The 24,673-nt window shown below is 41.3% G+C and overlaps 2 protein-coding genes across 2 annotated transcripts in view; one reads left to right on the forward strand and one right to left on the reverse strand.

The window, feature by feature from the left end:
- Nucleotides 1–905: 905 nt before the first annotated feature.
- On the reverse strand, nucleotides 906–13,875 carry DSCC1 (DNA replication and sister chromatid cohesion 1). The gene is made up of 10 exons (XM_075214006.1): nucleotides 13,718–13,875; nucleotides 11,486–11,727; nucleotides 9,183–9,351; nucleotides 6,536–6,670; nucleotides 6,032–6,122; nucleotides 4,764–4,902; nucleotides 4,093–4,145; nucleotides 2,492–2,646; nucleotides 2,071–2,219; nucleotides 906–1,474 (listed from the first exon to the last, which is right to left on the reverse strand). Exons 2-10 carry the CDS (start codon nucleotides 11,656–11,658, stop codon nucleotides 1,366–1,368), a joined length of 1,173 nt encoding a protein of 390 aa, XP_075070107.1. The 5' UTR covers nucleotides 11,659–11,727; nucleotides 13,718–13,875; the 3' UTR covers nucleotides 906–1,365.
- Nucleotides 13,876–23,384: 9,509 nt separating this feature from the next.
- Nucleotides 23,385–24,673, forward strand: part of DEPTOR (DEP domain containing MTOR interacting protein) — a 70,765-nt gene continuing 69,476 nt past the window's right edge. Inside the window, exons 1-2 of the mRNA XM_075214007.1 lie at nucleotides 23,385–24,062; nucleotides 24,459–24,546. Of these exons, the coding sequence (XP_075070108.1) occupies nucleotides 24,461–24,546 (86 nt within the window). The 5' untranslated portion in view covers nucleotides 23,385–24,062; nucleotides 24,459–24,460. The remainder of the gene's footprint in view (nucleotides 24,063–24,458; nucleotides 24,547–24,673) is intronic.

Here is a 24,673-nt window from a genome sequence, read left to right on the forward strand (position 1 = left end):
ACCCAGAACTCAGGCAGCATATCCGACAGTCTGTTCAGCCACAACTGAACTTGTACCATCAACAGGTTCAGAATGGTCCAGAGTTATACACACCAGGGGGTATATTTACTAAACTGCAGGTTTGAAAAGTGGAGATGTTGTCTATAGCAACCAGATTCTAATTATCATTTATTTAGTACATTCTACAAAATGACAGCTAAAATCTGATTGGTTGCTATGGGCAATATCTCCACTTTTTCAAACTCGCAGTTTAGTAAATATACCCCTAGGTGTAGGTCTCTTCTACAAGCTGGTTACAGGGTATTAAGTCCCTGAGGAATAGGTCAGCAGATCGTCCAAAGATCCCCACTGGTCAGTTCTGTAAGGATCAGGAGGTCATTGTCATTCAGCTCTACAATTAGGGACGCTCCCATTACAGAACACATAGGTGCCACCAGCAGGCCTGTGTGATGGTAGCGGTGTGCTTGTTGTATGTTGTCACCTGTGGTTATCTACACCAAGTCCTTACCCAGGTAGTGAGTATGCCAGCTGCAGTTTTAGTGCACTGTGCGTTCATCTGGCTCAGTAGATACGTGCACAACAGAGCTCAGCGGGTTGTGTCAGAAAGTCCTTATCGCTGGAAGTCTTCACTTTACCTTGGCGGTCTTATTCAAAAAGGATTAAAAATCTTCAAGACTGTCAACAGTGACATTACCCTACTGGTCTACCAATAATGTCTTTTATTTTTACACTACATTATCCTAACCGTTACTTTGGTACACGGATTTAATAAAAAAAAACATATACTTCTAAGTCATGTTTGCAAACCAACACATATATAATACAAGATTATTAAGGTTGATGGGCAACTTATACCCTAATGGGTGTATAAAATGTTGTATATTATATGGCACAAAACTACAATAAACAATGAGAATTGGTTTTATAAACATATTATAAGGGCATCAGACATCACAACAGAAACGCTACTATTTCTTGAGATGTTGCAAACAAATTTTCAATGCTTGTGTTACAGCAACAAGTGTGGGCTAAGCCCATGTCGTTGTTTAGAGAATCCCTTCGTAACATATAAGAAATGGGGGAAGAGAAGTCTCCCAGACGGAAGGTTCGATTTGTCCAAAAGCGATCAATCCTTTTCAGCGACCTGATAGGGCGCAGCGTTTTGTTCATGCCCTAAAGGTCTACCTCCGCTGTTGGTAAGTGCACTATAGGAGATACATCATCACCCAGACTGCACAGGGGCCTCTTTCAATCCTATTACCCAACAGTAATAGAAAGCATAAGGATGACTAGGATATTATTGCAATAAAAGCTTTATAAGGTTAACAGACATATTTACATTACACAGCATAAAAGAGTATTGCGCTAGGAGAGTGGTCGTCTAGAGTTATATAATTTAACACCATTCTGGACAGAAGATCGGGCATATTTCGTCAGCAAAGCACCAATGGTTTGTTTCTCCCCGCATAGGTCCCTGGAGAAGAAAAACAAATAAAAAAAATGGCTATCAAGAGACCAGAATAAGCCGGGAAAATATCTAATCACAGTTCAGGGTCACAGCAAGGACAATATGTACAGAGAGGTAACAAATAGGGGGTGGGCTTCCCTGGGACTCTAACTACTGCCCAATACTGGGAGTAGGACACAGAAATTTAAGTAATGGCAGCCGCCGTAGTTACATCCGTCCACACAACATTCAATGGAGCAGAATAAACGGATTGTGTTTTTTACAAGGTGTTTTGTTCAAAAGTTGGCAATTCCTTTAATACGTTTATGACTGGCTACAAGATAACTGTTATAGGCAAATGAGTACTTGCACAAATGAAATTAAACTATAAATAAAAATAATTTTAATAGCTGGTTCTGCAGTATAGTTGTACATAAAGAGGTTACTGGGGACCTACCATAAACACGGGGAATCATTTTTTGGAATCACTGAGTATACTTTATTTTCTGCCGCCTAACTAGTTTTCTGCTACATGAAAAATCATAGGGATTAATAACCAAAATATTTTTGGAAGGACCGGCAAGGAGAGAACAGGAAGTGTAATTACTGCGGGTATAACTCACTGGATGTACGGTGATATATCTGCGTCGGTCCACTTCTCTCTCATAGTAAACAAGGCGTTGAACCTCTCCTGTGTGTCCTCGGGTAAGTCCTCGGTCTTCAGCAGAAAGATGGTCTCCGGACGAGAGGTTCGGTCCACCAACGCAAGTCCCTAGAGAATCACCAGCATCAGAAAGAAAGATCGGATTAAGTCCCTGTATTGTGTGACATGGTTTCAATTCTATTATGAAGTTTGCATCATGAAAAAAATAAAGATTAATAAATATTAATTAATAACTGATTCATTAACTCCGAACTACTTCTTCCCTCTCAAATGCAGAGTGCAATTTTCCTTTAATAAAATAAAGGGCCACAGCTGCTGGTCTTACTGGACCTTTCTGTATCAGCATTTAGAAATAAAACTACTAGCTCCACAGGACTCACTCTCAGCTGGTCCAGCCTGGCAGTCATGCCCTCGGGAACACTTTGTTGCCAAACCTCCTGAAACTCCGACAGATTAAACTTCACTGCGTTCTGCAGCAGCATCTGGGCGGTCGCGCAGCAGATTTTGTCCTCGTCTAACGCATAGAGCACCTCATCTAAACAAGACACAAACGCGTTTCATTCTGTTCTACTTGGAAGCTGTTCTCCTGATTTTCTAGATCCTGCATTGTTCTCATATAACGTGAGTCCGGAGCTCAGAGCACGAAGCTTTATAGCATCAGTAAAAGGCCTCTCAACAAAATGTAGACACAATTGGAATCATTTGTTCATTAAATTTTTCTGCATAATACAGTCACCCCAGAGCTATTAATACTGTATATTTTCAGAGAATAGTTAATTAGCTCCCCTTGGAGCTTACAGTCTAAATTTCCTACCACACACACTAAGGTCCAATTTTGTCAGCAGCCAATTAACCCACCAATATGTTTTTGCACTGTGGGAGGAAACCCACGCAAAACACAGGAAGAACACAGAAACTCCACACAGAATCCAAACCCATGGCCCCAGTGCTGAGAGTCAGCAATGCTAACCACAGTGCAGCCCATGCTATTGAAATATGTTGGAAGATTTTACCACCTAATGATTTAAAAACATGGGCACTCCCATACTTTGTACAACTGTCCTACTGTATAATTGTTTGAGTATACTGTACAGCGCCTCCTACTGTTGTGTTGGTTATATTGCATCAAGTGTCGTGTGCAGATGGTTCATATTTATCATTCATGTGATTTGGGTGAGGAAAGGGTGGGGGGTAAACCTTAATTTGGAGGGGCTTCCCTTGCAATGTATCAGGTGAAGCAGCACAGCATAAATGAATGAATACAGTCCAGTAGGCGTCCATTGTGTCCTTATACAGAGTGAAGATTACGGCTGCACAGAAACGGTGCAGCGCTTGCTGATCTCAATCCCGCATTAGACTTTGTTAACCATTTCCTCTCCCCTACCCCTTAAGCACAGCGATGTGTGCTGGCTCTGACATCACTGTGTTATTATACTGCTCCCACCTGGTCTATAATAAGGGGGGCTAGCTAGAGCCCTCCACTATCTTCCTTATACAGCTCCGGTACAAGTCAATAAATAAGTTGTTGGCTCAACAGATGGGATTTTTGAAGAAAAAGAAAAAAAAAGGAGAAGATTCAATTGACAAAATCAGTATTTTTTTAAATGTCTGTGGAGAAAGAATAGTCACGTTAAAGGCGGTTTTCACTTTAAATAACCCCTGTACTAAATAGTCTCCCTTCTCAATATTAGTGTTTTTGCACTGGGACATAGCAGAGACCTCTATCGACCAACTTCATCGAGGCTCGGGATATCTGACAACGTCACTATACGGCTTTTACTTAGAGCCCCTGTGTCTGATCGCTCCCGCTACAAGAGAGTCGACAGTGATCACTAATGATCCCGGCTATAGGCACGAGCCAAGGTACTAATATTAGGAAGGGAGAGGATTTAGGACAAACAAACAAAAAAAAAAACCAACAGGATTATTAGTAACCTTAAACTGAATGACACACATAGTAACACTTCACACCACAGCTTACCTTCCTCTGTACACTTTTTGCCATAACAATCTAGGCAGTGCTGAATCATCTCTCTAAAACCAAAAAAGTATAGATTTTAGAACACCGAAGGTTTATACTAACTTTTTAATTAATAGGAATACTCTAGTCCTGGACTGGAATATTAATAGCTAAAAACAAGTTCCCAGGAAAGTTTTCAGGTCCCTATAGAAAAGGACAACTACAATAACACTGAAAAGAATAACTATATTTATAACAATTTTGAGCCACATGAACTGCACATATGCTGGTAGATTGCAGTCAGTACCTTGGCTCACCTGCCAACAATGGTTAAATTCCGATTTGTCACTTGTCTACAATAAACAGTCTGTAAATATTTTGACAGCTGATAAAAATGGTTTATCTTGTATGTACACAGATTTTCTATTTAGATGTTAGGAGCACTGAACTCCACTGCGGAATGTCCAGATTAAAGACTCCACAAATGACAGCACTAGCCCGTTCTAGAAGAGGTCCCTGGATAAACTGGTGGCTTGTGACAACTGTGCAAGAAAACATCATGAAGATGGAATAGGCCAAATTATTCTTAACTTCATAAGTGTTGTTGGATGACAAAGCAATTTAAAGATGACAACGGGACAGTTCTGGACTATAAGACCACACATTCCAGTTTCTCCTCATTAATCTCTTACTCTGGCTCAAGAGGTCTCAGCTCCTCCAGACAAACTTTCAGAGGTACTCGGCTGAAAGACCACGATTCGGAGTCTATTAGCTGGGTGATGTGATTCAGAAGCTTCATTTCATAGTCAAAGTCCAAAATTCTCCAAAATCCTGAAATATGATCAGACATCGGACAGGTTAAGCACATATGTACAAAATATAATTATTTTAATATGCTAAAGGCCACTGTTTTCCTAGCAAAATGGAAATTGACTGGTCACCCCACACACCGCTGTAGAAGCGATTGTATCTAAAACAGCAACCTTTTCCAGAAAACTGTGACCAATAGAAATTAGGGGGGCTCTGCAAGTGACTTCATATTAATTATGTATTCCTTCACTAGCATATGCAGTAAGATTTCAAAAAAAAATCTATTTGTATGGATGATCTGAAGTTTGTGTGTGTGGCTGTCTTTAGTCCTCATCATCAGGTATTTAAATAGCGCCACTGATTCCGCAGCGCTGTACAGAGAGAGAGAACTCACTCACATCAGTCACTGCCCCATTAGAGCTTACAGTCTAATTTCCTTAACATACACACAGAGAGACAGAGACTAGGGTCAATTTAATAGCAGCCAATTAACCTACCAGTATGTTTTTGGAGTGTGGGAGGAAACCGGAGCACCCGGAGGAAACCCACGCAAACACGGGGAGAACATACAAACTCCACACATATAAGGCCATGGTCGGGAATTGAACTCATGACCCCAGTGCTGTGAGGCAGAAGTGCTAACCACTGAGCCACCGTGTCTTTAATGTTCACGCTTCACAGAATGTAACTTACAGCAATGCTGTCCACATCTGCTGCATATTAGCAACGTCTCCATAGGCCAGAACATCCCACGGAGGGTCGCACAAGGCTTGTAGACCACCAGGTGAACACTCATGAATAACATTGTGAAAAGGAGAAAGGAGATTGAACAACACTGTCCGCAATTGGCATACACCCAAGCAGTCAACTTAAACTATCCCCGACAATATGGGCACTGACAAAGTTCTAATAACCTTAATAATACTAATGATTTAATATAAACAGACACTGTAAAATGCCCGGTTTTAACGGCTTCTGAAAAATATTTCAGCGAGTGTTGACAGCAGTTCCAACAATGTAGGCGGCTGTTAGACACAATCACTAGGAGTTAAAGCCTCACCAAACATCCATATTCAAACTGTTCAATTACCTCGCCATAGACCAGGAGTGTCACTTACGCCAAATTTACCATGGAGGTACGCAATAATACCTTTAATATTGTATGCATGTAAAACTTTCAGTTGCTCCATTAATTCCTCATAGCTTGCTTGAATCTGACTCAGCAGGTCCTCAGTTGTGCACTAGAGCCAAATAGGAGACATTCACGAGAACTTTGGTTAGGTCAAAGACTAACTAGCGATGCTACAAGATACAAAAACTTTACTTCAAGGTATTTATAAACGCAGTTTTTGCAACTAGATATATATATCTAAAGATACAAGATTACTCGATATGACAATCAAACAGACTGTCTCACTCGTATCACAAGACACTAGACTTATTTCAGGCCACTGGCAATTCAATAATATTACCTAGAATTACCCTAAAACCTTTAGACATCTCAACTAAGAGGACTTAGAACTGATAGAGAACATATTACTGGATTACACAAATAGATATAAATGTATCATAGACAAAGTTGTTGAAACTAATGATCTTGCAATATAAACGCCTGATAATAAGTTGATACACGAGACCATGTTATTTTTCTCACCAGTTGAATATTTTGGCTGGCGTCTCGCTCATTCTCTGGTCCTTCATAAGGGTTTTCTAGCAGAAGTTTCTTTAAGTTCTTCAGTTTAGGTCGGCATCTTCTCAGCTCCCAGAAGTGATTAGAGAAGCCAGCAATCTGCAAAAGGGAGCAGATTAATAACAATATATATGATTCAAATTTGTTTCCTGCCTATCAGTTTCATTGATGTGGAATTGCAAGATTTAATATTTATTTTCAAGAGACAAGAAAACCATATCGGCTACGATCCTGTTTTTCAAACCTGAGCACAAGGATCAGTTTCAAATATGGCCACACCATTGCACTAAGGCCAAGCAACCGAAACACATTGGGTTCTGTTAGTATGATCGGAAGATAACCATTATTAACCTGTGTGTGGTTATCTTCCAACCAGATTTACTGGCCAGCTGGATCTTAAGGCTTATAATCATAGTTGATCAGGTTGAAAAAAAAAAAAAGACACCAGTCCATCAAGTTCAACCTATTTTGGATCTCCTGCGATCCTGCACTTATATTTGAAATTGATCCAGAGTAAGCAACCGCCCATCTGTTTCAATTGTGAAAATCCCCCCCAGACCCAAAATGCGGTCTTAATTTTACCCTATATCCACTACTATCCTTCATTTTAATTAACGGTCATATCCCTGGATACACTTTTCCGCTAAAAATTTGTCTAACCCTTTCTTTTTTTTAACTTCAATAGTATTTTTATTATTAATTTTTCAAAAATTATGGGGTACAGAAAGAAGAAAGGGATGGGGGGGTAAGGAAAGGACACAAAATTAAAAGGGGGAAGGGTTGAGGGGGTACATAATGGGGGGGAACACATTAAACAATTCTGCTGTTAAACCATATTGAACACATGAGAGAGGGAACCTAATAGGTTCCCTTCCAATTTGTGAAAGTTACACTAGTTGAATGGTCACCAGGGGACTACTAGTAGGAACATTGGGGAACTTCGCTAAGTGTAGGAGATGCAGGTAGTAAATCAGAGTCTATTCGGTCTGGACGCGCTCCCTCTCCGTCCGTAACATACACATGCCAGCTGAACCACTTCATTATCGGGGACGAGGTGGCAGTGGAGTAGGGCATCCCCTGTGTCTCCATTTCAAAGCTGAATTGCACCTTGGCCACTACTTTCGATATCGAGGGTATCTGTGGTGACTTCCAACCTTGAGCTAAGGAGGCCCTTGCGGAAATCAGAATATGACTAAAGACATATTTAGCATGTGATGGAAACTGAGGGGGGTAATGCTGCAGCAACGCGACCTCCGGGGTAGGAGAGAGATTTTGTCTAGTAACCTTATTGGCTAGCTGGAAGATTTGTACCCAGAACGACTGTATATGGGGACAGTTCCAGAATATATGCATCAAATCCCCCGGAATATTGCGTTGCCGCCAGCAAAGTTTCGACTGGGAAGGCCACATTTTATGAAGTCTAGTTGGGGTAAGATACAATCTATTAATTAATTTTATCATCATTTCTGTGTGATTTATACATTTGGACATTCGGAACAAAATTGTGAAAATGGCTTCCCAATCTTCACTTTCCAACTCTAGTTGAAGGTCAGATTCCCACTGCAATTGTATTTTAGTTTTATTTTCTGATGTAGAGGAAGAGAATAGCGGTACCAGAAGGTAATGCTGGCTCTATTATCTTCTTTTGTTAATTTAGTGAACAGCAAGGGCGGTGGTGATGTAATGGGTAGACCTAGTTTGGGAAGGGAATTAAACCAATGTCTGAGCTGCAGGTATTTATAAAATTCCTGGGAAGGGAGGTGAAATCTTTCCTTTATTTGTGTAAAAGATAGTAAACTCTGATCGTCTAGTAATTGAGAGAATGAGGATATTCCGTTTGATACCCATAGGCTGAGACTTAAATTAGGAATTAATTTAGCCACTGCAGCTAAGGAGATATTTTTGGTCGGGACCAGAGTCATAGAATTGGCCTTTAACACTTTGTCCCACACCAACAGGGAGTCCCTAGTTGTCTTTGGTAATTGGGCATTTACAGGGCGCCAATTTTTTGGAACCCAGATCAAATCTGCCAATGGGAAATGCGGGTTAAGAGCTTTCTCCAGGTCTACCCATGGTTTTTGGTGCATCGTCTAACCCTTTCTTAAACAGATCTATTGAATCTGCCATCACAGCCTTCCCTGGCAATGAATTCCATATCTTGACTGCCCTTACTGTACAGAACCCCTTCCTTTGCTGGCTGTGAAATTTCCTCTCCTCTAACCTTAGGGGGTGACCGCGTGTCCTGTGTATAGTCCTTAGGGTAAAAAGTTCCCATGAAAGTTCTGTGTATTGACCCTAAATGTATTTGTACATAGTAATCATATCTCCCCTTAGACGCCTCTTTTCTAAAGTAAACATACCTAATCGGGCATCAGGCTTTTGTTTTGGCATTACACACTGCAAAATTGAGTCAATATAAAATACGATCAATGATATAGCTAGAAATTGCAGCTGCTGTGAACCACTTCAAAACGTATCCGATATTGTCACTTAGTTATAGTAACATAATACTAACCAATTTGTTTTGTCACTATGTCTATTATCAAATTTTCACTGCACAAACAAACAAGTGAATGGGCATTTCAGGGATGAAGAGAAGCCCTGGCCTCACCGTGCACTGAGAAACACTGAGGCACTGCTGGTCCAAAGGGAGCTGGTCGGGTATTTTACAATCTGGGAGAAATAACAGCAAATTGGAGGTGTCTGCGATTTTCATCTCATAGGTTTTGCTTTGGCTACAAAGGACAACATGGTCACTTTTGTCCCCCCGAATCACAAGACTAAAAATAAAACAAAAGGTTCAGATTAATATAGAGTATTGTCGAAGTCGTATAATTGGATGAACGAAAGTATATTGGTTAATATTGTTTTGCCGTGCGATTGTGATCAGTATGCCACCTAACGCGTGGCATAGCGCGATCGCGCAGTAAAATACGCACGCACTCGCACTCTAACATTTAGTTATTTATATATTTCATATTCATATTGGTTCCATTCTACAGTGATTTATGAGCAGATAGTATTTAGTTTATTATTAGTTTATATATTATGATTATATGTACACTTTAGTGTTATTTGAGGTTCAGGAACTGTGTCAAGTTTGGTATCATTTTAATCCCCTATTCATCAGCAGTTGTCCGGTTCATTCGCCGAAGAGATCACACTTTGCATACTCTAGTTATTGATGTTAGCGAATAAGTGATCAGAGTGATACCAACTGTAAAATGTTAACAGACTAGTTGAAACTGGAGTCTTGGCGGGAAAGTCAGAGCACAACCCCTGGAAAGATGACCCCCACCTTTGGATATTTTGGTTTGAACTGGCCTATGACCTGCAGCACACTGGACCTTCCTGATACCTGGACCAATAGAAGCAAGCCACACCATCTGCATTGTTTTCACTGTAACACTGAGTGTATATAATACAGCTCTAGTTGGTATTAGCCCAGTCTTCTCTGACCACAGTATTCTGTAGTGAAGTACTGTACACTGGTACCAGTGGAGCGCAGCGTAGCGAGCGCATGCAGGCGCAGTATGTATGAATCTTTTTGGTATTGGCTGTATTGTATTAGAATTATGTATTGAACTGCTAAATATTGCATCTGCTAAAATAAATTAATTTGTGCTTTGGAAACACAAATCGCTTAGACAATGCTTATTGGAAAACGATAGAATTACTTTAATAATATCTTACTGTTGAGACTACTTACTGCTTTCAGAACAAATAAGAACCATCAAAACTAGGTAAAAGTTATGTAGTTTTTACATGTGTCTCCCTTCAATGATTGTAGTCTTTTTAAAGAGCAAATAAAGTATTGGACATTAATATATATCAAATAATTAATGTGTTTATACTCAACTAAATAAATCGACAATCTTTCCCATCCGTTTGCTGACAGTTGGCATCTTTAAACACTTAGGGGAGACACTGAATTCGGACACTCCGGAACATCCATTAAGACACCTCACGTCAATGTTATGGCAGGAATCTCCGCTCTTTTTCTCTGGCTCCCCATAGAGCTCGGCAGAAAAATGAGCCGAGATTCCTACCGTAATAACAGGCAATATGCACGATATCCGCGTGCCAAAACGCCAGCAATTGAATATGCACAGCACACAAGACAGCGGATAAAGAGAAGCAGTCACTTTTGAAACAATCAAACAAAATAAAATAAATGAACCCATCTTAAATCAAAGACTGGATTGTTTATTTTTTTGACCAATTAGCATTCAGATCGCAAAGGCAAATTAGCCCCGTTCTCTCTTCCCACCCAGCTAGAGCAAGGGAGGTGTGGATAGAAACTACACGCGCACTTCAGGCTTTGGAAACTGTGACCTTGTAATGAGCAGATATTTCAACAGTCACAAAAAGATCCCTGCCTGCCACGAACATCGCAAAAGATGGTGCATAGGTGTAAAGCAAGAAGTAAATTCTGTTTTGAAACTATTTTATGCATTTCTGTGTTATTTATTTATATGCTGATCTTTATAAAGGATTTACACCATTATTAGAGGAGTATTTATTTTTTCTTATAAATTCTTTAACAAGGGTTCGTTTCTGAGTCCAGTGGTGGGGTAGCTATAGACCAGTGTTGGTTAACCTGTGACACTCCAGGTGTTGTGAAACTACAATTCCCAGCATGCTTTGCCAATATATAGCAGCTTATTGCTGGAAGGGTATGCTGGGACTTGTAGTTTCAAAACACCTGGAGGTGTCACAGGTTAGCCAACACTGCTATAGACTAGGTTACAAAATATTTTAATAAAACAGCAGTGGATGCATGAAACAGGGTCCAGAGGTAGTTGACAAGCTGCCCCTGCTTAAACGGGACACTCAATCTCAACATCTTGCATGGTATTTAGAAAAAGGAAACTACGGTGACATCGGCACCAATAATATTGTTACTCCTCTTACCTGTCTCCAGCCTCGATCTCCTTACAGAGCGTGTCATCCAGCTCCATCAGGCTGTAATCACTGGCAGTAAACGTATCACTGAACGTCAGACATTGTACGGTGCTGCGCAGTTCCTCCACGTTAAGCTTCGCTATCTGCAGCGTCGCCTCCACTTCCTCCAGGGACCGGCTCATTATAGAAAAAAAACGGTAAATCTGACCTTGGAATTACACCATAAACCAGAAGACTGAAATGAATGACAGCTGCAATATAAACAAATATATATTTATTAACAAGATACACAATTATCTAAGGCAGCACTGTCCATGTGTACCACGTAGGGGGTCAAATATATATATTGTAAGCCTACAAGTTGGTTCTAGTTTAGAAATCTTATACATGAAAGAGCACAAATGCAATTATTCTGAATCATACTACAAAATGTGTTTTAAGTTTCTTTATTGTTAAAGTAAGTGATTTCAGGGCAGAATATACTCCAGGGTATGGATATATGTTACAAGATTTATGTTGTGTTGTTCAGAATTGCAATGCGAGTGGATAATGAACATTTTGTAATAATTTGGTACATGAGGTTCCTAGTGAACGTTACACGAGCAAACCACTCTGAGTATTTGGCAGGCACCTGGGGTCTCAATACCGGTGCCTGGACACCTCTGCGGTTCAGACAGACAAATGTTGGGAACCACAAGCGCAGAAATAGCAAGTATGTTTCGGCATCTGGGGGTGACCTGTGGCTTCTCATAGAAACATAGAATTTGATGGTAGACAAGAACCACTTGGCCCATCTAGTCTGCCCAATTTTTAACCTATGGTTACCTCAATCCCTTTTTGATTCTTTATTTTTTGTAAGGATATCCTTAGGTCTATCCCAATATTTAAATTGCTCTACTGTATTAGCTTCTACCACCTCTGATGGGAGGCTATTCCACTTATCCACTACCCTCTCTGTGAAGTACTTTTTCCTCTGAACCTACTTCCCCCCAGTGTCAGTACATGTCCTCGTGTTCTAATACTCCTCTTCCTTTGTAGAATGTTTCCCTCCTGTATCTTGTTAAAACCCTTGTTATATTTGAAAGTTTCTCTCATGTCCCCCCATTCCCTTCTCTGCTCCAAACTGTACATATTAAGATCTTTTAGTCTTTCCGGGTAAGTTTTGTGCTGTAAACCATGTACCATTTTAGTGCTGTTTGTTAGAGGAGCAGGTGTGCAGACCCTAGGACCAATAATCTCAGTTATAGTCACTGGGGTTTGCTCACATGTCCTATCTGGAACAACGCACAAGCAGATTCTTATTAAATACTCATTATCCGTTCATTTGAAAGAGTCCTTAGAGCCACTTTTCTGTTTAACCATTTTAAAGCAATGTTTTCTGAAGGCAGCCGAGACATTAATAAACACCAATCAAACAGAACATCTTTGTAATACATCATTAAAAATTCCATGATGCCCAAGTAATATTTTTTAATACAGAATTGTTACTAAGCAATAATACATTCTTTGCATAATAACCCTGTTCTAGAGACCAATGATGGACATTTATGAAAACAGATGCAATGGAAAATGGTGCTGTAATCTACAGCAACCAATATCATGCTAAGAGGGATTGCAAATCTGAGCACTCTCGTCGGTGCCTCGCCTGATGTGCACCTGTATGCATTTGCAGGGACTACGGTATCTCAAACAAAACCGATTTACTTAAAAAAATAATACACCAAAGTTTTAACACTCTTATATGCTGCAGTCTCATTGCACAAGGCTCTGATGGGATTTTGTCAATAATTACTCGCTATGTGTCATTACCTAGAGCAGCTTAGAAAGTGATATCAAATGCCTGGTTGTAAACAGTTACAGTACACCATTTTGTACACACCAGTTTCTTTAAAAGTCCCAAAATGTTATTTTAATAGATATTATATTCTCAAATCATATAAACAAATAGGGTGTCAAGTATATAAATAATAAACTTCATGAATAACATAGACAATGTACTGTTAAATGATCTAAAGTGCTCTGCAGCTCTGGGTTACAATGGAACTGTCTGCAATGTCACCTGAATATACCATGGCAATGTAAGGTACATTAACTAAGTGCATTGGCTTTAAATGAGAGAGCTGATGAAACTACATGTACTATGGCAAAATACAGTGCACTGCAGACATGACTGACAGTGGTGCACAGATTACATGTCAGCTGCAGACACATGAAGGACACAGATCAGCGGCACATACACACCGGACACTAGAGGACGATGCGTCCCGGCCGGGCTGGGGGGGCTTTAGGAAGATCAGTTGTCAGTAGCTCCCTGATGGTACCGGAGATAGTCACAACCAGCACACACTGTGACCATTTTGGTTTCCCGCCACATTGACGTAAGACTCCTCCCGAATCTTTTTTAAAAACAGAGTGGGATCAATCCTGTACATTAATGTCTGCTTTCTAGGCGCCATTTTCCCGAAGACTGCTGTACAGCAAAGGACACCAAGAGCATGGTAAATGTGGACACTTTGAGATCCAGATGCTTATGGTGGAATGATAGTCGTGGAAGGGAATGAATGCAGTATAATTTGAAGCCAAATAATGTTTTATTGAAGCTGTTTCTCAATTTGATCTGATGATGATCTATTCTGCTGAATGTAAATCTCCATTGTCTCCTAAAAAGAGGGTCTGCTCCTAATTTTATAATTGCATAGTTGCTTTAAGTGTTTCATTGTGTGGTGTGTAAACCTAGCTGGACACCTTATAAACCGGCTTAGATTGCAGTATCATATCTGTTGTAAGAGAAACAAGTATTCATATGAACTTCATATCATATAGTTCTGCATGTTACAGCGCAATATTCTTGCATCAGGGCAACGGGAGTCTCTTATCACTATTCTGTTCTGCTGGGGACCCTACTCTTTCCACTATATAACTCTCAGTCTGTGGCTCGCTGCTTGTTTCCATTGTCTTCCTCATATCATGAAAATGCCCCTGTCACATATACAGGTAACTACCTACCACAAGATCAGCACACTTATCTACTTATATACTTTGTGCTGCTGGGGGCCCTGCTCCTTCCACTATATAACTCTCAGTCTGTGGCTTCCTGCTACCTCCATTCGCCTCCTCATATCATGTCACTGCTCCTGTCACATGCAGCCCTGTCCTCACTAACACATCCCTCATCTCCTGATATACTCTGTGCTGCCGGGAACCCTGCTCCTTCCACTATATAACGTTCAGTCTGTGGCTTTCTGCATTCTCCTCACATCATGTCACTGCCCGTGTCACATATATTGGTACTGCCTAACATGAGATCAGCAAATTTATCTCCTGCTATACTATATCAGTGATGAGCAATCTGATACCTTTGAAGGGACACGTGTGGCCCTGTAGCCTTCAATAGGGCCACATATTACCCTTATTCTCAGAATAAAAGCTGGGAGGCAGTTTAAGCTCAGGGGGCATTTGCCAAAGAGTAAGACCTGGGGCCAATGGGCATATAGCAGAGAAAAGTATTAATAGGGCAAGAAGGAATAAGTTGGGGGCCACATGTGAGAGTCCCATGCAGACCTAGTACTGTCGGTTGCCCATCTATGTACTATGTGCTCATGTGAGCATTCAGATGGTCTGATTGGCTAGTAAATTGGGTACATAACAGACGAGAAGGAGGTAAAAATTGACTACAGTAAGTTGGTCTGACCAGTCAAGCACCCCTTAAAAAACAATTTGTTTTTACTTTTGAGCATATAATCAACATCTTTAGGTATAGAGGATAAAAATATAAGTCACAGGTATCATTAATCACTGTAATTAATATTCACAGTTGAACCATAGTGTCACTCATCGGGATCATAGCCCCATTACCTTGTCCGGCGATGTCCCTTTATGGCCATCCGTGACCCGTTGATGGGTCACTATCTGTAAACAAACACACCCTACTGTTCTGCTTCATGGGTGTGGCCATCTTGGATACATCACATGATTCATTCTGACAAACAAGTCTCCAGCAAATCCAGTCACATGATTCAGCCAGCCTATCAGTACACAGGGCACCCTACTTAAACCAGGAATCACTGCTTGTGTATTGTCATAACAGTGCTCATCATTTAAGTGAAGAAATGTTGTTACTGAGGTTGTTCCTGGCTGCAGTATATTCTGCCAGCATTGCCAAGTGCTCTGTTCCTGGCTGTGGTAACTCCTACCTCTGGTTCTGTTCATGGCATCCTCCTTCTGCGTCCATTTTGCACTCCTCACTGTGGGTTCAGTCCCCCATTGTTTGCTTTACCAGGTGCCAGTTCTTGCTCTTCTGTGCTTCATTTCAGTTCTGAGTTTCCTGTACTGGGTTCCAGGTCTCTGTCCTGAGTGTCCCGGGATGTGACTGGCTCCAGTCCTGAGTTTGCTGCTGTAGATTCCACTTCTGAGTTCCCTAGTTCAGACTCCAGTTCTGAGTTTTATGTCTTGGGCCACCAGTACCCACAGAAGCTGTGACAGCCTTTGGGGTAAGGCCCAGTTGAGTGGGAGCTTCCTCAAGGTGCCCAGTTTCAACTTCTCTGCTAAGCCCAAGAGTCCTGATCTGGATCGCCAAAACCTGGCATTTGTGACACATGGTTATTTATTCTCCTGAAATGTCCAGGAGACTCTTGAGTTAAAAGGCTGATCTCTTGGAATAGTGGACAATTCTCAACAGTTTGGCAGAGGATGTGGGACAAATTGCATCATCAAGCCAGTTCCACATCAGTGTCTTGATTGATGGTGTGGGGGATACAAATTGTGTAACCATGCCAAATTGTCATGAGTGGGTGTGGCTGTGAAAATGCACTGCCCCACCCACTTGATTATTAAAATTGCATCATCAAGCCACTCCTACCTGTTTATATACCTCTTGTCCCACAGGTGTTGTATTGAAAACACTTAGGGGCATATTCAATTAGCTTTTGGATTCGCGGTAACGCGCCGGAACAGCCGCGAAACGTAATACACTGTACCGCAATAACGTGGATTTTCGTTCGCAGCCCATAGGGTTGCGAACGAAAATCCGCGTTAATGCGGTACCGTAATACCAGCAAGAACGCGCACTTTTCGCGGTAACGCGCGTTACCGCGAATCCAAAAGCTAATTGAATATGCCCCTTACAGTCCAATGTGCTGAAAATGTCACATCTTTCATCACTCATTGGTTGATCACTGGCTACAGCTCTAGAGCTGCATTTCATAAGGTGAACGTCTTCTGACCGGAATTCAGCAGGAAGTGCAATCATTGGTCAGCGACTGACTGTGCTAATGTTGCTTCATAGTGTATCTGGCAACAGAGAGGCAGCAGCTTTGTGCATTGTCCAGGGGTGGGTACTGGTCTGGTATGGAGCTGTAATATGGTGCCAGAATTGAATGGGGCATTATGGTGGCATGGAACTATGTATAGGCCATGTAATAGTATAAACTGCGCTGTATTTAATGGCAATGTGGTTATGTAATATGCTGTCTCTCTCGTGTACAGTATCTACTTTTTGCTGTTTTCCCACTTTGCTTTTTACCACTATTATACATTTTTTTCTCCATATCGTGTTTTTATACATATTTACATTTCTGCTGTACATTTAGCCAAGGTACACAAAGTCCATTAAACACATATGTTTAGTCATAGTGGGGCGCAGTAACTTCACAACTTCCTGCAATGGCAATGATTGCACTTCAATAAAAAAAAAAAAAAAATCGCATTACTTCTGCGAAAGTCCTAACTTTGAATTATGAAGTGCAACAGTTTTGGGGTGGGGTATATATATTAAATGCGGGTTTGGATGGATCGGGGAGAGCGTGGCTATTTTTTAGCAGGGAGTGTGAACTCAGATTGACAAGCACTGGAGTGGCAGGGAAAGAACTTGTGTGGCATTCACGCTTACCTGCTATATATTGTGCAGGGCAGTGTCCCCTCTTTGTGTGCCTTCCAAAAGCAGTGTAATGCTGGGGGGAGGGGGGTTATGGTCTCATGTTCAGGGACTTATCTCGCTTTGGTATTAAACCATAGTTTTTTACTTCTCAACTGTACAGGGCTTCAAAATGTTGCAAAACGTATAACTTCAAAAGTTGTTAGTTTACAGGCTGTAGTTTTATAGAATGGTCCCTAGGCGGCGCTGGTGTAGTAGTTATAGTGATCCTGACTTTGCAGTATACATTTGTGCATGACTCAGATTCCCAGGTCAGCAAGTGTTTAACTATAGTCTTAGATGTCCAAGTGACTGCAGCACAGGGAGCCTGTCCCAGATGAAAGTATAAACTTAATATGGCTTCATAACGCATTTATCCAGGTGTCTGTGATTTGGAAGAATTAAGAGGATAAAATGAATGTGTGTGTATATATAACTTAGACACTAATGCAGTGGATTCCAAACTTTTTCAGTTGAAGGCACCCTTAGGGTCTCCAACATTTTTTCAAGGCACCCCTAAGCCAAAATAATTATCAGGAAGTCCCCCGCCTTGCTTACCACTGGCCCTGGCCAAGGCACCGCTGTGAGATCGCCTAGGCGCACAGTTTGGGAACCACTGCACTAATATATTGTGGTGGGTAAGATGATGCTTAGAGGACCCCATCACAATTGTCCTATGGGACATTTCTTGTTTTTTCCCCTATAGATCAGCAATATAAATTTGCATACATGTGGTAATGCTCATGTGTATGTACATGTCTGCAGAGTAAGGACAACACATAGCCATGTAGAAGTGCTCAGTCCATGCTGTACGGTTTGGCCATATGCACTGAAAATAGAGCAGCTATATGGCTAATTTTTAGTGATTTCCTGTAGTGCTTTTCCCATCTAAAGTGTAATGCACATAAAACTGAAATGTTGTGCTTTAAATTGGTAAATGGAGAGGGAGAGCTGGCATTGATACCAATTCTCACAATGCCCCCCTCAGTCATCAGTGTACTGTACATATGGCCAAACTGCACCACAAACTTAGATCCCAACTGTAACAAGCTGACAAGTGGGTGGAGCTTTGGTAAGTGGGTGGAGTTTGTGTATTGGGGCGGAGTTAACCCTGTTTTTGATTAGTATGAATGGTGGAATCGTATGGCTTAAATACAACACGCTTCAGGGAAATCTGTGAATGAGCACTAACACCTGTGGCTATGGTGGAATAGTGGCACAGGTACACTGAAAATGTTAAAATAGAACAGAATGGACGAAACTAAGTTCTTTAGTTTGTTTTGAAACTAAAACACTTTTTTTTTTTTTTTTTACCTAAACAATTATACCTGCACCTGTATTCAGTAAACCGTCTGAGCAGATGCATGTAAATACGTAATATGTTTGTTTGGGTAACATATGTGAGACAAGGAGACCATTATGCTTCTGAAGATTCAGGTAGGCAAATATTTCAATGATACTTTTGAAAACCAGTTGGTGCACTATATAGTTGCCTCAATGCTCATCAATGTGAGCCATGGCAGACTACTTTGCTTCATTGGTTCTTCTTGTTCTGTGTCCAACAGCAGCAACCGTTCATTGCTGTTGTTGGACACCGTAATTACCAAGTGTATTCTTAGAAGAATTTCGGCTCTTGGCAATAGTTCCCCTTCCCTCCTCCATCATTGTGCAGGTCATGCACGCACTGCCTAGGGACAGTTCCCATAATGATTCATCTGTTCACTGCTTAAACGTGTAATCGGCCAAGATCTGTGACCATAGACAGGGCAGAGACTGAACTGGGTGGCTTAGTAGTGAAGATGTCATCGCGCAGCAGAACTGTGATGACACAAAATGCGTCATTGTATTCCCTTCCCACCCACTTTGCTGGAAGAGTGACTTTTCCAGGAGGCAGACACAACTCCCCAAAATCTGTGATTCTAGTTATAATTTATTTAGTACCTTCTACAAAATGACAGCTACAATCTGATTGGTTGCTATAGGCAACATCTCCACTTTTTCAAACCCGCAGCTTGATAAATTTGCCCCAAGTCTTTACCTTTTCTGCAGGCTGTGCGTATACTATTCATCTATATACGATGGAACATCAAGTATATAATGTTGCTTTACTATGCACAATAAAGTTTACTTCCATCTAAACCATATTCATGCCTTGTAAAATAATACAAACTGAAGTAGTCTTGTAGAGCTTCTCTGAAATAAGTGGCTTGTGGCATAAGTGCTGTTTTCCATGATTGGAATGGAAATAGGGATTGTGAATATGAGCCTGTTACCATGGACGTTTGTCCTCGGGAAGTAAATCTTTGTACGTGGGAACTGTATGGTACTGTACACATAACATCTACATTTTATGCTCCTTCTGGTAAGTTCAGTTTATAGCGTTCTATGGGGAAGGCGGTAATCAGCGATAACCGTTACCGGTGGATAAATCTGAGTTTTCTGGCTTCACTATTTTATAAATTCAGTGAAACAATAAAATAATGGCTTAAAATCCGTTGATATATAAATATAGGCCCCTAATTATTTCAGGTTTTATGTATTCCTAGCGCTGGAGCAGGGGTTCCCGGAGTAGAATGTCTGACTTGGTTCTGCAGCCGGTGATGGTTAACGGAACTGATGATCAGGGCCGTAACTAGGGCTATGCGATAGGGTCGACCGCACAGGGCGCAAAGCTGCAGGGGAGGGGGTGGGGCGCAGTTTAGAAATATTTTAGGTTCATTTGGCTAAAATTGAGGGCTGGGGGGGGGGGGGGGGTGGCATTTGTCTTTCTCGCCCCGGGCGCTAGTATTCTAAGTTACGGCTCTGCCGGTGATGGCAAACCTGGAGCGCTGCCAACGGTAATACGGTATCAATCACTCGCACTGACATTGCTATTTTTACTCCATATGATTTACACACGTGTCCAGTCATGTTAAGAATGTGCCTATTAAACTGTCTGACATTGTAGGGACGCTTTACACATGCTTGTAGTTTTATAAGCGTGGCCAAAATGTTTTATCTCTCACTTGAGTACGTTGGAACGGCAGCTGCGTTTTCATTGTCTTCCCTCATTTCACCTGTTATACCACCATCGAAAAGGTCACTTTTTGGTTGGTTGATTAAAACTGCAGTCCTACGCTTAATATAATGCCTGTATTGCTAAATTCCAAATTGTTTATCTAACATAAACTGTTTGCACATTATCAACACACAGTATAAAACTCAAATCAAGCAGTCCGCTGACTCTGAAGTATTTTATTTCTGGTACCCTAAAAAGTCATGTTTTATAAAATAAATGCTTGTAATTTGGCTGTTTGCATTTAACAGTTTCAGATCTTCCATGGTCGCCTATAACCCAACCTCCTGACCTAGATTTAATCCTTCAAAATGGGCAAAATCCAACAAAAGGTCTACATACAATACAAATTTCCATGTCAGTACCCTTCAGTCGCATACATTGACATTGTGGAATTCCCAACCACGCCCGATCAGACTCTCCCACAGCCTCCAAATCTTTAAATGCTCTAAAAACCCATCTACTTTTTTTTTTTTTTTTAAAGAGTCTACCCCACCCCCACTCTAATGCACACTGGCTTTTCTTGTCTCAGCTGTGGCCTTTTCACACTAGATTGTGATCTCTCATGAGCAGGACCCTCCCTACCCTTTGTTTTCATGTCTGTATAATTTCGCTTACCCTGCATGTCCCTATTTTCTGCATGCTATGACTACCTTACTGTGCACTGCTACAGCCACTGATTCCGTATAATCATAGGGAATTTTGAGCTTTATGGGAAATGCTTGGTCTGTACACACTAAAGCTGGGTACACACTACAGAATTTTCCCCCAACTTTTTATGCCGATCGATTTTACAAGCGATCGATGGTCAGATCGCTCGGTCCATGGACTGCATACACACTAGCCTTTGTTATAGACGATCAAGGGAAGAGCAGACGTTCCTTTAGCGACTTTTTACAGCCATGTTGTCATGAGCAATGATTGCAATTTCGTACACACTGAAGCAACATCGGTCGGAAGTTTATACACACTACACAACAGAAACGAGATTGGAACGAAAATATTTAATGGTACAACCAACCAAATGAGGCGACAATCGTCCATTTGGGCAGACTTTCGACCATCGTGTCCCTACACACACTGACCCGACTTTTGAACGATCGGTCGTATGTCGGCTGATTGAGCCGTTTATTGGACGAAAACCCTGTAGTGTGTACCTTGCTAAACTCTTGTTTCAAGCACTGCCTGTGACTCAGTTGTCTGGCCTATATCCGAATTTGCTTTGACAACGCCGTTCTCTCCTCCGCTCTGCTCTCTATAAGGGGCGTCACTGCACCCCCTAGGGTTACACCCCTGCTTTAACACTATATTTGGTCTAGCTAGCTCCTAAAAGCAAATGTCACTGTATTTAGACAGCCCTCTTCCGGAACGAGGATTTCTAGGATTAGATAGGTTTGGGGTGCATTAACTACATAGTACATGGGTGTGGAGCCTGTACCCTTATTCTGAACCACGACAAGGCGAAGTAGTGTCTAAAAGGACTTTTTGGAGAGTAATAGAAGCGATTTGATGCTAGAGATCTGTTCCTAACACAGTCCTAGATCGCCTGTCCGTGTACTTGAGTCTAAAGACAAACCACAGATTAATTGCCTATCGCCACATTTTTTTTTTGAGAAAACGCTGGTGACGTGTGTGGAAATGACGCTCCTGGGATGTGGCGTGAGCGTAAGAAAAGAACTTATTGCCTAATTGTTTTTTCATCTTTACTAACAGCCAAATCATACTCTTATAAAGACAAATGGTTGTAACTTGCTTGCATGGTGCAATCGTTTAAACATTTATAAAGACAAGGTCAGATGGGTGTTTTAGAATATAGCAATTTTCTAACCAGGAGACTGGATGAGGCTGTGCCGAGTCAGCATAACAATTTTGCATTTCGTGGGAGTCCTCTTGGAAGAGCAGGCAACAGCCTGGAGATCTTTGGAGGCGGGGCTTAGCCTGCGCCACTGTTCAATTCTGTTGATTTCTGGGTTTTTGTATAGTGGGGCTCTGGGGACACAATACTGCCCCCAGGGCCCCTGCACTTCAGTGACAAATATTCTCTGGACAGCGCTGCAGAATTAGTGCTGTTATATAAATAACTGATGATGATGAAAAATACTTCCATTTGAGACCCAAAAATAATTGCTATATACCTATCTACTGTCCCGATTTAGGTGGGACTGTCCCCCATGCTGACTGTCAGGAGGCAAATTACTATTGTACTATTTTACATTGTAAGTTAGCTGCTTATTTAATGGGGTATTGCTTACAAAAATGTTGCTGCCTGCCAGATTTTGCTTTTTTTTTTTTTTTTTTTAACGTATGTTACATTATGAATGCAAACTTCTGATTCACCTCTATGCACAGAGCTCCAATTAATTTGCAAAAAAGAAAGACATGTTATGTTCAATAATGCCACTTAACTAAATCTCTAAGGCAAAAGTTGGCAGCCCCTGACGGGGTGGTTTGAAAAAAAATAAAAATATATATGTATATATAATATATATAATTTAATTTAAATGCCTTTAGAGTGTGTGTGTGTGTGTGTGTGTGTGTGTGTTCATTTACATTATAATCCACAGAAGGATTAACAGTCAGTAAACAGCTGACATATGTCAGTAAAATAAATAGAAGTCTGTAAAATGCTGAGACCCTCAGAAGTGCCCCAGCATTGACTTTGATAATGTGTACTGTTATGCACCCCTGATTTATCACCCCAGTCCCCTTTATTACTTCCACTATTATATTCCTTTTGACATGGTGATATCAGCAAAACTCTCGCTTTCTTTTGTCAGTAAACATTCAATTGTCAACAACAAATATTTACAAAAGTTGGCAGCACTACTGCCTATGTCAGTGTATAACTGGAAGTATTGAGTAATATTATGTGTTTTGGTTTTTCTTGTACCTTCCCAGTCACCGTAGTGAGGCTCCCAGCTCTCCCTCCCTCCCCCCTCCCTCACTGGCTGTCTCCAACCCCAGCTCAGAGAGGAGGGACAGTGCTTGTGGTGATACAATGTATCTTTCTGTCTCATGAACTCACTCCAGTGTATCCTGTGCACACATGTGATCCCAACACAAACTGAATATTGCATGTGTGCTGCTGACTGCTGGAGGCTTGTGTGCCCAGAGCTGAAATGCACATTGCACAACACAGGCTGCAAGGATCTCCTCTGTCTATAAAGCTACTTTACGTGGACACCCCCCAGCTTGCTCTACAAACTGTTAATTGCCTTGGGGTGGGCAGGATCACCAGCCCTTTGTTGCTGTCTGTAGTGTGTAACAATGATCTGTGTGTGTTGAGCCAGGAGACAGAACTGTGAATGAGTCGAGATCTTGTTGACACTGGGAGAACTTTCACATCTGTCTCACACGAGATCACACAATCTCAAAGTTCAGCCCTTGCAAGGCTGACATCACAGCAGTGTGTTAAGAGCAAGTCTTCTGTTTGCACAGGACATGCAAGTGCTTTCTCTCCCCCCACTGTACAGTTACTAATCACTTCTGTGCCTGTGGGCTGAGCTCAAAGAGGGGGGTGGGGGGCAGAGGAGCCCGGCGATTTCTGCAAAAGGGCTCCCAACTCCAACGGTGCAATTGTGGCTGGGACACACCACCACCACCACCACTACAAGCTGCAGGTCAGTATTGGAAACGTGTTTATTTGTTGTTGTGATGAATGTTGCTGATATAAGTGTTTCTTATCTAGAATTCCAAACTAGAATGCTACTGATGTTTAGTAAACCACATGACTCATCTTGCAGTATCTATATTGTTTTGTGTACATTTGTACTGTGTATTGTCTTTGTGGCTTACCAGTTGTGACATTGCACACCTACTCCTGTTAATAATAAATACACCAAACAGAAGTCAATATAGTAAATGGAGTTATTGCAGTTGGTTTAAATGTTAATAAGTGTGCCTAAGTAAAGATGATTTAGCCTTTAATGACTGGCGGAAGATGGTGTTGGAATTCTCTGCATTACTGGGATTTTTATCAATGGGTCTTTATTTCACGCTTGACTTTGTTTTGGTAGCGATGGATACAATCAGCATGGCTATTCTGAAGAGAGCCGCAGAGGTGGAACAAATGGCAGAGATACACATCATTGGTGAACAGTTTAGGTAAGAAGTGAAAAGTTGAATTAAAAAATTGCTGTCCTGGTTTGTTCATGTCTGACTATTTTAAAGTCCCTTTAATACAATTGTATCCATATATAATTTTAAATTGGCAATGGACAGCGGGTGGACC

This window comes from Mixophyes fleayi, chromosome 5 (assembly GCF_038048845.1).
Source record: "Mixophyes fleayi isolate aMixFle1 chromosome 5, aMixFle1.hap1, whole genome shotgun sequence".
In the NCBI taxonomy this organism is placed as follows: domain Eukaryota; kingdom Metazoa; phylum Chordata; class Amphibia; order Anura; family Limnodynastidae; genus Mixophyes; species Mixophyes fleayi.

Bases quoted from the DNA above. Each gene is read 5' to 3' on its own strand.
- DSCC1 (XM_075214006.1), bottom strand. From the start codon at position 11,658: ATGAGCCGGTCCCTGGAGGAAGTGGAGGCGACGCTGCAGATAGCGAAG. The intron at 2,647-4,092 runs GTAAGCTGTGGT...TGTCTTGTTTAG, and splicing joins CAAAAAGTGTACAGAGGAAG to ATGAGGTGCTCTATGCGTTA. The intron at 2,220-2,491 runs GTGAGTCCTGTG...GTGATTCTCTAG, and splicing joins CCAGGCTGGACCAGCTGAGA to GGACTTGCGTTGGTGGACCG.